Genomic DNA, 15,849 nt, shown 5'->3' on the forward strand with positions numbered 1-15,849 from the left:
GCCACTGCCACTTCGTTCGGCAAGTTTTTTCTTCCGTAGCCATTTCACGTATGCATCCCGTATATTGCGCCACCTTGTCTTGAACCTTTCTCCTGTAACGACATGAAAAATTGATTTCGATTATTTCTCTTGTAGGTACATCGCAACTGGACAAACATATACATCGCTACATGTCACATTTCGTATTGGGAAGAGCACGGTGGCAGGCATCGTCGTGAGGACTTCGAGGATCCTTTGGAAGCGACTGAGGGCCAGATACATGCCTGTGCCGGACACCACGAAATGGGAGGAGATCGCCCAGGGCTTCTGGACCGAGTGCAAGTTTCCTAATTGTGTTGGCGCACTGGATGGGAAACACATCCGGATTCAGAAACCCGTGGGGAGTGGCAGCCATTATTTCAACTATAAAAAATACTTCAGCATTGTTCTAATGGCAGTGGCAGATGCGGACTACAAGTTTGTGTACGTGGATGTGGGGTCGTACGGTAGTTCCAATGACTCTGGAATTTTCCAGCGTACGACCCTTTGCCGGCTGATGGAGGAAGGCAGACTGCGTCTCCCCCGTGACAGACCCTGGCCTGGGACAAGGGCACCGGCCTACCCCTATGTGTTTGTGGGGGACGAGGCCTTCGCCCTGTCCGACCATGTAATGCGTCCGTACCCAGACAGGGGACTTGATGCCAGCCAGCTACACTTCAATGCTCGGTTGAGCCGTGCAAGGAGAATGGTGGAGTGCACATTTGGGATCCTGGTGTCAAAGTGGAGGGTGTTCCACACGCCCATGCTGCTGAAACCGGGCAACGCAGTTGTCGTGGTGAAGGCAGCATGCATCCTCCACAACTTTGTGCGGCAGGAGGAAAGAGAGACTCCAGAACCCCCGAATGTGCTTCCACTAATGCCCCTGCGGAGGTATGCAACCAGGCCAAGGGTAGTGTCACTGCGGAACAGGGACCAACTGAGACTTTATTTTACCACTTTATTTTACCACACCACCAGGACGAGGGTGAATGTTTGGTTTTTAATATGTTTTGTTGAAATGTGTTTATTTTGGAGTTTCAAGTTTTTGAGTGATTTTAAATGTATTAATTTTTTACAATAAATTGATGTATAATAATTGGTCATTGTGTATTTTTTATGTTTTATGTGCACAGGTGGGGTACATCGCAGGTGGGTGGGATACATCACAGGTGGGTGGGATACAGCACAGGTGGGATACATCACAGGTGGGGTACAGGTGGGTGGGATACATCACAGGTGGGGTACAGGTGGGTGGGATACATCACAGGTGGGGTACTGGTGGGTGGGATACATCACAGGTGGGGTACAGGTGGGTGGGATACATCACAGGTGGGGTACAGGTGGGTGGGATACATCACAGGTGGGGTACAGGTGGGTGGGATACATCACAGGTGGGGTACAGGTGGGTGGGATACATCACAGGTGGGGTACAGGTGGGTGGGATACATCACAGGTGGGGTACAGGTGGGTGGGATACATCACAGGTGGGGTACAGGTGGGTGGGATACATCACAGGTGGGTGGGATACAGCACAGGTGGGGTACATCACAGGTGGGGTACAGGTGGGTGGGATACATCACAGGTGGGGTACAGGTGGGTGGGATACATCACAGGTGGGTGGGATACATCACAGGTGGGATACATCACAGGTGGGGTACAGGTGGGTGGGATACATCACAGGTGGGGTACTGGTGGGTGGGATACATCACAGGTGGGGTACAGGTGGGTGGGATACATCACAGGTGGGGTACAGGTGGGTGGGATACATCACAGGTGGGTGGGATACATCACAGGTGGGATACATCACAGGTGGGGTACAGGTGGGTGGGATACATCACAGGTGGGGTACTGGTGGGTGGGATACATCACAGGTGGGGTACAGGTGGGTGGGATACATCACAGGTGGGTGGGATACAGCACAGGTGGGGTACAGGTGGGTGGGATACATCACAGGTGGGGTACAGGTGGGTGGGGAACAGGTGGGTGGGCCACGGGTGGGTGGGCAACATGTGGGTGACACAAATCCATAGCAAAAGTGGAATACATCACAAGCTTAAACCACAAGCCCCCCCAAAAAACTTCTAGTCAACATACCCTCTGTGCCTTGCTGTCTCTTGCTCAAGTGCTCAAAGTCCTCCACATACAGCTTGGCAATTTTTTTCCACAGGCCTCTGCATTTTTTGATGTTGCTGTGGTCCGCATCCCCCTTGTCCCACAGGGCTGGTACCTGCTGCACCTGTAGGATGAGGTCTTCTGATGTGTAGGGCCTCACCCCCCCGCTATCAGACAGATCCTGCTCCATATTGCTGCCAAAGAGCTCCAGCATGAAGTCACTGCTGCTCCACTCTGTGAACGCTGGTGCCATGTGGTCCCCATCCAAAATGGCCACCATACCATAGAGTCAGCATAGGAAGTGTGGTACAACATCCGGTTTTTATAGCCAGTGTGTTGTACGCTCTCCGGTTCTCATTGGTTTCCATTGGCCGGATGCAACATTCCGGCTCCGGTCCGGATACGTCAGCCGGACCAACCGGACCAAAAAATAGCGCATGTTGGAACGGACGCCGGAGTCCGGATCCGGTCCGGCTCCGGTCCGGACGAAACGGACGCATGTGAACGGTCGCATAGACTTTCATTGCTATGCCGTGCGTCCGTTTCGTCCGGTCCGCATGCAGTCCGGCTCCGGCACGGCGATTCCGGATAGCAGCCGCTAATGTGAACCGGGCCTAAGACATGTTTAGTAAAAATTACTTTTTATCATACTGACAAGTAAAGTGTATGTCCAAGCTGCATAAAATCACCATAATTTGTATCAGCTGTAAAAACAGTATTATCTTTTAATACATAATAATATTGTGAAATTAGGGAAATATATATTTAGCATTAACTTTCCTACTTTCCTGAATCGTTTAATTTGTGTTCTCCTTATTTTTTCTACTCTGTTTTCTCCCTTCTATAACCTAGTCAAATAGCTGTTTGTTATTCGTTAGCTACTGACAGCCCCAGGCTGTAGATAAATAACAAATTTGTGCATTAACATTTATGAAGGTATTTACCTCAGTGGGCAATTTGCCTCACCAGTCAGAAATTTTTGTTTTCCATGTGGTAACAGCTTTAGTGAATTGACATTTCACAAAATGTTTGGTAAAATCTGCTGTTTTCTGCTTTACCGAATGCTGTAAGGCTTTGTGAATTGAGCCCTTTGTGTGCTCACCATTATTTTCCAGCATTGCCTTAGCTCTCTCGGGCATGAAGTTCACAGAAGCTTCAGAGGTTGTTACTGGAATCCTCTTCTGCTCCTCTATGATAAAGCTGGTGGATGTTGAAGATCTTTTGCTCCTCCACCTTCCATTTGAGAATGTCCCACGCATGTTATTCTGCTATTAACATGGCTCCTGTACAGTAGTCATTTGTGCTGTTTATTTTCCACACATGAAACAGGTTTAGGTCTGTAGGCATACCTGGCCAATACAGCACCCTTACCCACAGTTTCTTTAGAAAATCAGTGGTTCGGTTAGAGGTGTGTTTGGGGTTGATATAATTTTGGAATACTGCCCCGGGGCCCAGTTTCAGAAGGAAGGGGAATCATGATCTTCTTCAGTATGTCTCAGTGCAAGTTAGAATTCATGGTTCTCTCAGTGAACTGTAGCTCCCCAGTGACGGCAGCACTTATGCAGTCCCAAACCATGAAACTCTCACTACCATGCTTGACTGTAGGCAAGACACACTTGTATATTTACTCCTCTCACCTGGTTGCCGCCACATACACTTGACACTATCTGAACCAAATAAGTTTATCTTGGTCTCATCAAACCACAGGAGATGGTTGCAGTAATCCATGACGTCCTTAAGCCCCATACATACGCTCAACAGCGGTCTTTTACGCAACACAATTATCAAACAACTTTTGTTGTGAAACATCCAACCTTTGGATTAATGTCTTATCAGTTGTTTGAACAATAGCAAACAACCTTTTTTGATTGTTTCGACTTGTTTCACAACAAAAGTTGTTTGATAATTGTGCTGCATAAAAGACCGCTGTTGAGCGAGTGTATGGAGCTTTAGTCTGCTTGTCTTCAGCAATCGGTTTGTGGGTTTTTCTTGTGCATCATCTTTAGAAGAGGCTTCCTTCAGGGAAAACAGCCATGCAGACCAATTTGATTTACTTTTGGAGGTTCTCTGACTTAATCCACCAAAGCAGACAGTAGGACTCATCAGACGGAAGGGGCAAGTGAAAAATGTAAGAGGCTGGGCACCAGAGCTGCAGATCCAACCATGCTATGGTCAGATTTCAAAACAGTTTTCAGTTAACTGGATTAGAAAGAGGAAAACATTTACAACAGTTTATGGATTTAGTCGTGGATTTGGATACTTGGATTTACTATGTGACCCCTTTACCAATGATAATTATGCTTACCTTACTTGTATCTATAAAAAGAGCTTTCTATACCTACGGTATAGGATACACCTTCTGCCTCCCCAAAAAATCAAAAAACTTGCTCTGAGAGTGGGAGCTCAATGATAAGAGCAAATGGAGGCCGTCACTTATTCCATCAGCTGTTGCAACCTTGGCTGTCCTATTCCCTCCTATAATTCTTCAGTCTCTTCTTTTTACATATAATAAAAATATTGTTGTTTGTGATTCTTTTTTATTTTTTTCCCCAGCGGTGAAGACATCCTCTCCATACTCACAAAGGTAAATAGGCATGTAAGCCAAAAATGTGCGCAGAATAATGAAACCCAGATGCCACAGCCCTGGACCACACTCAGCAGGACACTTATTTTTTCCTCTAACCATCCAGATCTTTGCTGATGTCCTCATGTCAGTACAAACAAGATACCAACACTGGAGCTATGTGAAGGGCCTCACAGTGAAAGACTACATGGTGCTATTGTCTACACAGTGACTCTTGGTTTATTGTAAATTGCCAGCATGCACCTTATTGAATCAATATTGCTGCTAATTAGTTAGAACAGTGAAAAAGGAATTATTTGTGGCTACTATTATTATCCATTTTAACAACGCAAAACTAGTCACAATTTCACTTTTTTTCACTACAATAAACTGAAATCAGATGAGCTGCTATGGGTTATGGCTTGTTATGGATTATTGAACCTTGCACAATGCCATTTGTATTTGCAGTACATTATTACAGCCGTTTGAAAGTGTATTTCTGAAATATGGGGAATTACATGACAATAACGGTTTCATTATGTATAATGTGAATAACGCACATTCTGAGATTTATCCAGATTTCTAAACCAAAGATCACTAAAAAATGATACATAGCAGTGTTATAGTATTCAGACAGAGATTTCTCTGAATATACTGTAGACAATATAGTGTACAGAACAAAAGGGCTTGATTCATTAAGCTCGCTCCTATGTAAGGAGCATGCTTTCCTTAGTTACACGCATTAGTTACATAGCAACACACGTAAAGTTAAATGCGGGCAGTCCTGTGAAGTATGGCGACCATGATACTTCACTAGTGGCTGCTACTGTGTCAATTAACATGTGGACACAAATCAATAATTAATCATACCTTGCAAAATTAACATTTTAATTTAATTTTTTTTGAGGTATGATCTTTTTTATAACTGTTTGCAGTGCACGAATTAACATTTTAAAGTGAAATACTGATTTCTTTTTTTAAGTATGATCATTCAATACACTAATTGCAGTGCAGTAATTCACATTTTAATAGGAAATCCTGATGTATTTATTTTTTAAAGGACAACTGAAGCGAAAGGGATATGTAGGCTGTCATGTTTATTTCCTTCTAAACGATACCAGTTGCCTGGCAGCCCTCTATTTCTCTGTAGCAGTGTCTGAATAACAACAGAAACCAGCATGCAGCTAGTCTTGTCAGATCTGATAATAATGTCAGAAACACCTGATCTGCTGCATGCTTGTTCAGGGTCTGTGGTAAAAAGTATTAGAGGCAGAGGATCAGCAGGAAAGTCAGGCAATTAGTATTGCTAAAGAAAATAAATATATACCTCTCACTGCTTTTGTCATTTAAAGAGGAACTCCACTGAAAATAATGTAATAAAAAAAGTGCTTAATTTTTACAATAATTATGTAGAAATGATTTAGTCAGTGTTTGCTCATTGGAAAATCTTTCCTCTCCCTGATTTACATTCTGACATTTATCACATGGTGACATTTTTACTGCTGGCAGGTGATGTCACTGGAAGGAGATGCTGCTTGCATTTTTTGGGCAGTTGGAAACAGCTGTTTTTTCCCACAATGCAACAAGGTTCCCACAGTGAGATGTCAGGACCTCAGAGCTGTGAGATGCTGACATCACACTGTGGGAGGGGTTTCACCACAAAATCAGCCATACAGAGTCCCCGGATGATCCGTTTGAGAAAAAGAAGAGATTTCTCATGGGAAAGAGGCATCAGCTACTGATTGGGATGAATTCAATTCTTGGTTACGGTTTCTCTATGATCATTTATTTATCTAATTGCTGTTTGGATGCTCGCCCTTTTTAACAGAAAAAAATATATTAAAAATGTGATATTTCTATACAGTCATTTGTAGTGGTGTTATTGAAATATGATAGTGGGTATGAAATTGTGACAAAGATGATAGCAATACTGTATAGCTACTGCGGAATTGATAGTGATGTGTGGTTGTAGTGGTGATATCGGTTTATGGCTATAACATGGGTTAGATGTGGTGGTATTAGTATACAGTTGTGGTAGAATTAGTAGTAGTTTATCCTTGTAATGAGGTTGCTACTAGTGACAATGCCGTATAACTGCAAGAGGGTTGATTAGTATGATATTATACGGGTGTAGCGGAACTACCGGTAGTCATTTTGTTACATAATTGTGTAGGATGGGTAAGAGGGAGCGTGTGTAGTTAATATTGATAGTGGTGTATGGCTGTATTGCATTTGGCAGCAAAAGTAGTGGTGTATACTTGTAGTAGCATTTAGTGGTAATATTAATCCTTAGTTATGGTTGGGTTGGTAATACTGATATTGTTTGTGAAAGTAGGTGTTTACATTCAGTATTCTGAATCTAATTTCCTTTGCAATGTTAAAAAAAAAATAAAAAAAATTATATATATATATACATATACATATACATACACACACAGTAGCTTGCAAAAGTATTCGGCTCCCTTGAAGTTTTCCACATTTTGTCATATTACTGCCACAAACATGAATCAATTTTATTGGAATAAAGGAATTATTGGAAGACCAATACAAATTGGTGTACAAGTGAGAAGTGGAATGAAAATCATACATGATTCCAAACATTTTTTACAAATCAATAACTGCAAAGTGGGGTGTGCGTAATTATTCAGCCCCCTTTGGTCTGGGTGCAGTCAGTTGCCCATAGACATTGCCTGATGAGTGCTAATGACTAAATAGAGTGCACCTGTGTGTAATCTAATGTCAGTACAAATACAGCTGCTCTGTGAGGGCCTCAGAGGTTGTCTAAGAGAATATTGGGAGCAACAACACCATGAAGTCCAAAGAACACACCAGACAGGTCAGGAATAAAGTTATTAAGAAATTTAAAGCAGGCTTAGGCTACAAAAAAATTTCCAAAGCCGTGAACATCCCACGGAGCACTGTTCAAGCGATCATTCAGAAATGGAAGGAGTATGTCAATACTGTAAACCTAGCAAGACAAGGCCGTCCACCTAAACTCACAGGCCGAACAAGGAGAGCGCTGATCAGAAATGCAGTCAAGAGGCCCATGGTGACTCTGGACGAGCTTCAGAGATCTACAGCTCAGGTGGGAGTCTCTGTCCATAGGACAACTATTAGTCGTGCACTGCACAAAGTTGGCCTTTATGGAAGAGTAGCAAAAAAAAAGCCATCGTTAACAGAAAAGCATAAGAAGTCCTGTTTGCAGTTTGCCACCAGCCATGTGGGGGACACAGTAAACATGTGGAAGAAGGTGCTCTCGTCAGATGAGACCAAAATGGAACTTTTGGCCAAAATGCAAAACGCATTGTGTGGCGGAAAACCAACACTGCACATCACTCTGAACACACCATCCCCACTGTCAAATATGGTGGTGGCAGCATCATGCTCTTGGAATTCCAATAACATTGATTCATGTTTGTGGCAGTAATGTGACAAAATGTGGAAAACTTCAAGGGGGCCGAATACTTTTGCAAGCCACTGTATGTATATACACATACATACACATTCATACACATATATACATATGTATGTGTATGTGTATATGTGTGTATATATATATATATATATATATATATATATATATATATATATGTGTGTGTGTATATATATATATATATATATATATATATATATATATATATATATATATATATATCTCAATCAATCATATTTTTCAGACTATAAGACACTCCTGACCATAAGACGCACCTAGGTTTAGAGGACAAAAACCAGGGGAAAATATATATATATATATATACTAAACCTGGTGCATCCATGATGAAAGGGCATCTTGTGGATTATGCCCCCTCTGCCTGGGTCCCCTTGTGTCCTCCTGTGTCCTCCATGTGTCTGCCTCGGTCCTCCTTGTGTCCTCCTCTATACCCCTTTGTGTCCCCCTGTGTCCTCTGTTTGTCCCATGTCCTCCTCTGCATGGGCACGGAACAGGGAGTCCAGGGGCGTAGCAATAGGGGTTGCAGAGGTAGCCACCGCATCAGGGCCTTTGGGCTAGAGGGGCCCCGAAGGGCCCTCCCTCAACTACACTATTAGCTTTCTATTGGTCCTGTGCTGATAATAATTACTTCTATAGATACTTTGAATAATGGTAATTATTAACAAATGCTTTCCCATCCCCTTCTTGCACCTCAGACACTGTAGTTGCCATTGGCAGGTTTTGGTGCGCCGTATCAATTGCTATGTATTGAATGCTTGGGGGCCCCATTGTAAAACTTGCATCGGGGCCCACAGCTCCTTAGTTACGCCACTGAGGGAGTCCCCAACATTGCGGCAGGTTGGAGGTTCATAAAGGCAGGCGTTCACAAGTCAGGAACTTCCTGCATTTGGACTATAAGACGCAGTGACTTTTTCCCCTACTTTTGGGGGAGAAAATGTGAGTCTTATAGTGCAAAAAATACAAAATATATATATATTTTTTTTTTTATTATTATGTTTTTATTCTGTTGTTTCAAGAATTGCATCAGTTTGACCACAGCAAATAAAATGCATATCAAACAAATGGACTTACTATATCACATTGAACAGCCGATAGGCAGCCAACCTGGAAAGTGCAGATATTGTGTTGGTTTTCATATGGCTGTCTAGCACAGCATTTCCGGACAGGAAAATCGAAAGGTAAGTTAAGGTTGAATCCATTGCAATGCGCATGCGCCACATTGCAGTAAGTTTCAAAATGACAGTCTTCCAGTAATGTGTGAAATGCTCAGTGCCACTTTGCCAGTAATTAGTAATGCAGGTGTAATGGTCGCAGTATCTGGTAGCGCACAGCTCAGCTCACATTTCAATGGAATATACTGTACCGCAGTGGTAAGACGTGCGGGTGAATGTGCCCGGATGCCCAGACACCGTAGTGTGTTGCTTTGCTTTTATAACTTTATGTTATAAATGGAATGAACATACCCTCATTTATTTATAGAGTTAAGTAGTTTTCTTTGCAAAAAAAACAACAACCCTCCAAACATTTTACCACTGTCTGCCATTGACACGACAGAAGACGATCTTTTCTGTCACTAGTTCCTCCGCATCTTGTGATGTTTGTACTTTTTTTTTTTTAAATATAAAAACAATCATGAGATGCATCTGACCTATGAGAGGGCAGAGAAATTCCTTGACCCCTAGCTGTAAACTGAACCATGGATAAGAGGACTCCATGCTCCTAAGGGCCCATTTACCATACTGCACTTTATTTACACATTTGAGAAAGAAAGAAGAACCGAGAGCCCAATATGGTGTAGTATGTTCAGGCAAAAGGGGTAATTAAAACGAGTATAAATGCAATACTCACAAACCAGGGTTACCTCCAGGCAACCACTGTATAAGCAGGTGAGGAAATTAGCCTGTCATCCAGGTAAAGAAATCAATCCCGGCAGAACTCGACCCTTTAAAGTGCATGTGAGTGCTTTTATTGCATCTTAATGGCAGCTGTACATCAGCATCACAACAGCATGACGTTTCGGGCAAAGGCCCTTTATCATTAAAAGCACTCACATGCACTTTAAAGGGTCGAGTTCTGCCGGGATTGATTTCTTTACCTGGATGACTGTGGATTGAGGAGTGATGGACCTCTAACCCGGATAGGACTCCCCAACATATACACCAGATTGTTCCCAGAGGGGGGCGGAAACAGTACAGATTGAAATTAGCCTGTCCCCACTCAGGATTAAGAAGTTGCTCTCTGTAGGTATGAAGAAGATGGGGTATCCCCCTCCACCAAGGGTGGATGTTAGACGTATGATATACGAGAACAGAGGCGCCAATAGGATAAAAACACTGTTTAAAAACTTTAAAATTGCTTAAGAGGCAGTGGTGGACTTACCCCCTACAAGCAGGCACAACGACTGTGTATTCAAAACAGGTTTAATTTATTGGTACACTCCAGGGTTAGCTTGCAACGCGTTTCGCAGGTCAAGCCCGCTTCATCAGGCAAATACAGGAAGGAGTACACTATTGGGGGTAAGGGGCAAACATTTGTGTACGACCGGACATAATATACCATATACACTGTACCAATATAGAACATAGTGGTGAATCAAAGTAGTAATGATGATAATCGTCATTATTGTTGAACATTGTACAGTCAATCATATTCCAATTGATAAAGTTAAATAGTGTCAAAAAACCACAGGGAGGTGGCCGAAAGCCAGGGAAAACAAAAGAAACGGGGGGGGGGGGGGGAGGAGGGGGAAGGAAAAACAAAGGGAGGGAGTGGTATGTATTGACTAAAAAAGGGGGGGGGGGAAAGGGGGGGAATGGGTAAATGATCAGGAGAGGGAAAAAGCAGCGAAGGGGGAGAGTGGGGGGGGGGGGGGTGGTTTGAGTTATTTTTATGGGGAGAGGGGTTATTAATGTGAGGGGGGGGGATACATATACATTGTACATTATGTATATTATATCGAGCGTTATTCATGCTTGCCGCAATGGGCACCCATATATGTGGATGTATCCATGTCATTACGTATAAGCACACATACTAGGCATTTAATCAATAGGGTACTGGTAGTAGGGGTAAATAGGGGTAAGGGAGTGAGTTGAATTAGCCAGTTAGATTAGCAAGTGCAAGATAAGGGTCAAAAGAACATCAAAAGTGGAATCACTTACCAGCAGTATGTCCGGGTAGAACCTGGCGCCTCAGTGGCCAGGCACTACTGAACTGCCGTTTAAATAGTAGTGAGAAACGCCCTCCAATTCATTAGAATATGGGGCGGGTACTGAATTTCCCGCCTTGCCTTACACATTTGTTTGCACTTGAAGGAAAGCGCCTTACCATTTCATCATATTGGTCAATGAATAGAAATAAGCATTTCCATTTAAATGTGCTCACCTGCAAAGTATCAATTCTGTCTCTACACTGAAGCAGGGCTTATGCTATTTGAATAAGTCTGACAGGTAAGTAAAGACAGATTTTATGATTAACAGAAAGTACATACCTATCAAGACACTAAAAAGCATGTGTTCTGCCAGAATGAAACTACTCATCTTTATTTACACAGCAGGAGGTATAAAACACCTTCTGAAAGTTCAGCCAGATCTAGTACACTTATGCTGGGAATACACGTTAAGTTTTTACTTTAGATAGATGGGTTCGATAGATAAATTCCAACCTGTCGGATCTGGTCGATTCTACTTTCGTTTCGATTCTCCTCATTCAAGTGAATGTAATTGATAAGAAAAGATAAGGAATCGAGGGGGGAATCGAGCAGTGAATCGAGAGTAGAGTCTATCGAAAGCGAAAACGACGGCAAAAACGAACGCAAAAACGCATCGTGTATTCCCAGCATTAGACATTTCATAGTGGGGGATTTAGCCCCTGTCAGCTACTCCAGTGAAACTAACAAGTTTTCGTAGAGTGACTGTGGTCACTCTATTAGAACTGAGTGGGCGGCATCCACCTGTCAGATATTGTATAACACGTGCCAGAATCATTTAGCAACTGCCTCCACATATCAAATGCAGTCCTTGCACAAGCTTTTCTTCCCACCCTATGTAAGGCCTCTTTTACACAGTGAATTCACCGCTTGTCATCTTCTCCCATATACTGATGGCTTGGCAAAGGCAGAAGGGAAGCAACTTTTTGCATTGAGACACATCTGAGCAGGGCCGCCATCAGAAATTTTGGGGCCCCTCACACAACATCAAGCCTGGGCCCCCCTACAGACTGCTGTGCACGCCCAGTACAGTGCCCCAGTATAGCCATTACAGTGCCCCAGTATAGCCAGTATAGTGCCCCAGTATAGCCAGTACAGTGCCCCAGTATAGCGCGCCAGTATAGTGCCCCAGTATAGCTAGTATAGTGCCCCAGTGTAGCCAGTATAGTGCCCCAGTAGTGCCCCAGTATAGCCAGTATAGTGCCCCAGTATAGCCAGTATAGTGCCCCAGTATAGCCAGTATAGTGCCCCAGTATAGCTAGTATAGTGCCCCAGTATAGCCAGTATAGTGCCCCAGTATAGTGCTCCAGTATAGCGCCCCAGTATAGCTAGTATAGTGCCCCAGTATAGCCAGTACAGTGCCCCAGTATAGCCAGTATAGTGCCCCAGTATAGCCAGTATAGTGCCCCAGTATAGTCAGTATAGCGCGCTAGTATAGTGCCCCAGTATAGTCAGTATAGCGCGCCAGTACAGTGCCCCAGTATAGCCAGTATAGCGCGCCAGTATAGTGCCCCAGTATAGCTAGTATAGTGCCCCAGTATAGCCAGTACAGTGCCCAGTATAGCCAGCACAGTACCCCAGTATAGTGCCCCAGTATAGCCAGTATAGTGCCCCAGTATAGTGCCCCAGTATAGCCAGTACAGTGCCCCAGTATAGCGCGCAAGTATAGTGCCCCAGTATAGCCAGTATAGTGCCCCAGTATAGTCAGTATAGTGCCCCAGTATAGTCAGTATAGTGCCCCAGTATAGTCAGTATAGTGCCCCAGTATGGGTAGGTGGTGCTCGTCCCCGCCGCTGTTGTTACCTTAACAGCGGCGCTCTCCCCTCTCCGGCGCGTACTTTCCAGCAGCATCTCCCGGCTGCTCTGTGTGAGGCGGCAGGAAGCATGGCAGCGGCTTCCTGTAACGGCGATCTGTATTGCCGTTACTATGGGAACCGAGCCATGCTTCCTGCCGCCTCACACAGAGCAGCCGGGAAATGCTGCTGAAAAGTACGTGCGGCGGAGAGGGGAAAGCGGCCGCTGCTAAGGTATTAACAGCGGCGGCCGCTGGGGGAGGGGAGGTGGGAAAAGACCTCTCAGGAGGTTAATGCCTGGGGGGGGGGGGCGGCCCGAGGCTGCGGGCCCTAGGCCCGCCCCGGGCCCGTGACGGCAGTCACGCTTGTACCCCCCTGATGGCGGGCCTGCATCTGAGCATGGCTGTGCTCAGGCACAATAGGTTGCTTTTTTGCCACCAGATGCTACCATTCAGTGCTCCTGGGTGGCAGACGGTAGGTTGAGCTGTCCGACAGTCATACACAGTCATCTGTCTGAAAGAGGCCGAACACTGGAAATAAATAGCCTTTACCACCTTGAATGTTCTGAAGCTCTTGCACAGATACTATACAGTATGTCATTCCTGTCATGGACACTCTTTTTTTCTACAAACACATTACAATAACTGAGCCAGCAATTATGTAATATTTATACTGCAGCATGATACATTTTAAAATAAAATATTTACCATATACTGCTACAAAGACCATAAGTCATGTTTATCCTGAAGGACACCCGAGGTGACACGACATGATAAGATAGGCGTGTATGTACAGCGCCGAGCACACAAATAACTATGCTGTTCCTTTTTTTTTTTTACTTTCTCTGCCTGAAAGACTTAAAAATTAGGTATGCAAATCTGGGTTGAACTACAGCATAACCCTCACTGATAAGGAATTACAGCCATAAAACACTTTCCAGGCAAAAAATGGCTTCTGAGAGCAGAAAAGAGATAAATAGGGGCAATAGTTCATTGATTTTAGCTCTGGCATACTTAAATGAATGTGTCAATGTGAAGAGGTCATGAAACAGTAAAAACTTAAATTACATTTACAGGGAGTGCAGAATTATTAGGCAAATGAGTATTTTGACCACATCATCCTCTTTATGCATGTTGTCTTACTCCAAGCTGTATAGGCTCGAAAGCCTACTACCAATTAAGCATATTAGGTGATGTGCATCTCTGTAATGAGAAGGGGTGTGGTCTAATGACATCAACACCCTATATCAGGTGTGCATAATTATTAGGCAACTTCCTTTCCTTTGGCAAAATGGGTCAAAAGAAGGACTCGACAGGCTCAGAAAAGTCAAAAATAGTGAGCTATCTTGCAGAGGGATGCAGCACTCTTAAAATTGCAAAGCTTCTGAAGCGTGATCATCGAACAATCAAGCGTTTCATTCAAAATAGTCAACAGGGTCGCAAGAAGCGTGTGGAAAAACCAAGGAGCAAAGTAACTGCCCATGAGCTGAGAAAAGTCAAGCGTGCAGCTGCAAAGATGCCACTTGCCACCAGTTTGGCCATATTTCAGAGCTGCAACATCACGGGAGTGCCCAAAAGCACAAGGTGTGCAATACTCAGAGACATGGCCAAGGTAAGAAAGGCTGAAAGACGACCAAGACACACAAGCTGAAACGTCAAGACTGGGCCAAGAAATATCTCAAGATTTTCTAAGGTTTTATGGACTGATAAAATGAGAGTGAGTCTTGATGGGCCAGATGGATGGGCCCGTGCCTGGATTGGTAAAGGGCAGAGCTCCAGTCTGACTCAGACGCCAGTAAGGTGGAGGTGGAGTACTGGTTTGTGCTGGTATCATCAAAGATGAGCTTGTGGGGCCTTTTCGGGTTGAGAATGGAGTCAAGCTCAACTCCCAGTCCTACTGCCCGTTTCAGGAAGACACCTTCTTCAAGCAGTGGTACAGGAAAAAGTCTGCATCCTTCAAGAAAATCATGATTTTTATGCAGGACAATGATCCATCACACGCGTCCAAGTACTCCACAGCGTGGCTGGCAAGAAAGGGTATAAAAGAAGAAAAACTAATGACATGGCCTCCTTGTTCATCTGATCTGAACCCCATTGAGAACCTGTGGCCCATCATAAAATGTGAGCTTTACAAGGAGGGAAAACAGTACACCTCTCTGAACAGTGTCTGGGAGGCTGTGGTTGCTGCTGCATGCAATGTTGATGGTGAACAGATTAAAACACTGACAGAATCTATGGATGGCAGGCTTTTGAGTGTCCTTGCAAAGAAAGGTGGCTATATTGGTCACTGATTTGTTTTTGTTTTGTTTTTGAATGTCAGAAATGTATATTTGTGAATGTTGAGATGTTATATTGGTTTCACTGGTAAAAATAAATAATTGAAGTGGGTATATATTTGTTTTTTGTTAAGTTGCCTAATAATTATGCACAGTAATAGTCACCTGCACACACAGATATCCCCCTAAAATAGCTAAAACTAAAAAAAAAACTAAAAACTACTTTCAAAAATTATCAGCTTTGATATTAGAGTTTTTTGGGTTCATTGAGAACATGGTTGTTGTTCAATAATAAAATTATTCCTCAAAAATACAACTTGCCTAATAATTCTGCACTCCCTGTAAATATAAAATAAAATTGTGGGATAACTAAATAAATCATTTTGGGAGAAGGAAGATAGATACAATTGTTTATCTCATCAGTTGTTT

The 15,849-nt window shown here is 43.6% G+C and overlaps 1 protein-coding gene across 2 annotated transcripts in view; it reads left to right on the forward strand.

Moving 5' to 3' along the window:
* Positions 1 to 15,849, forward strand: part of LOC137524819 (caspase-8-like) — a 162,896-nt gene that overhangs the window by 114,485 nt on the left and 32,562 nt on the right. Inside the window, exon 10 of one of the 2 annotated variants that reach the window (XM_068245160.1) lies at positions 4,684 to 5,104. The exons of the other annotated variant lie outside the window; for it this stretch is intronic. Coding sequence (XP_068101261.1) covers positions 4,684 to 4,831 — 148 coding nt within the window. The 3' untranslated portion in view covers positions 4,832 to 5,104. Of the gene's footprint in view, positions 1 to 4,683; positions 5,105 to 15,849 lie in introns of those variants that run through there. 2 annotated transcript variants of the gene reach the window in all.

This window comes from Hyperolius riggenbachi, chromosome 7, assembly GCF_040937935.1.
Source record: "Hyperolius riggenbachi isolate aHypRig1 chromosome 7, aHypRig1.pri, whole genome shotgun sequence".
Classification (NCBI taxonomy): domain Eukaryota; kingdom Metazoa; phylum Chordata; class Amphibia; order Anura; family Hyperoliidae; genus Hyperolius; species Hyperolius riggenbachi.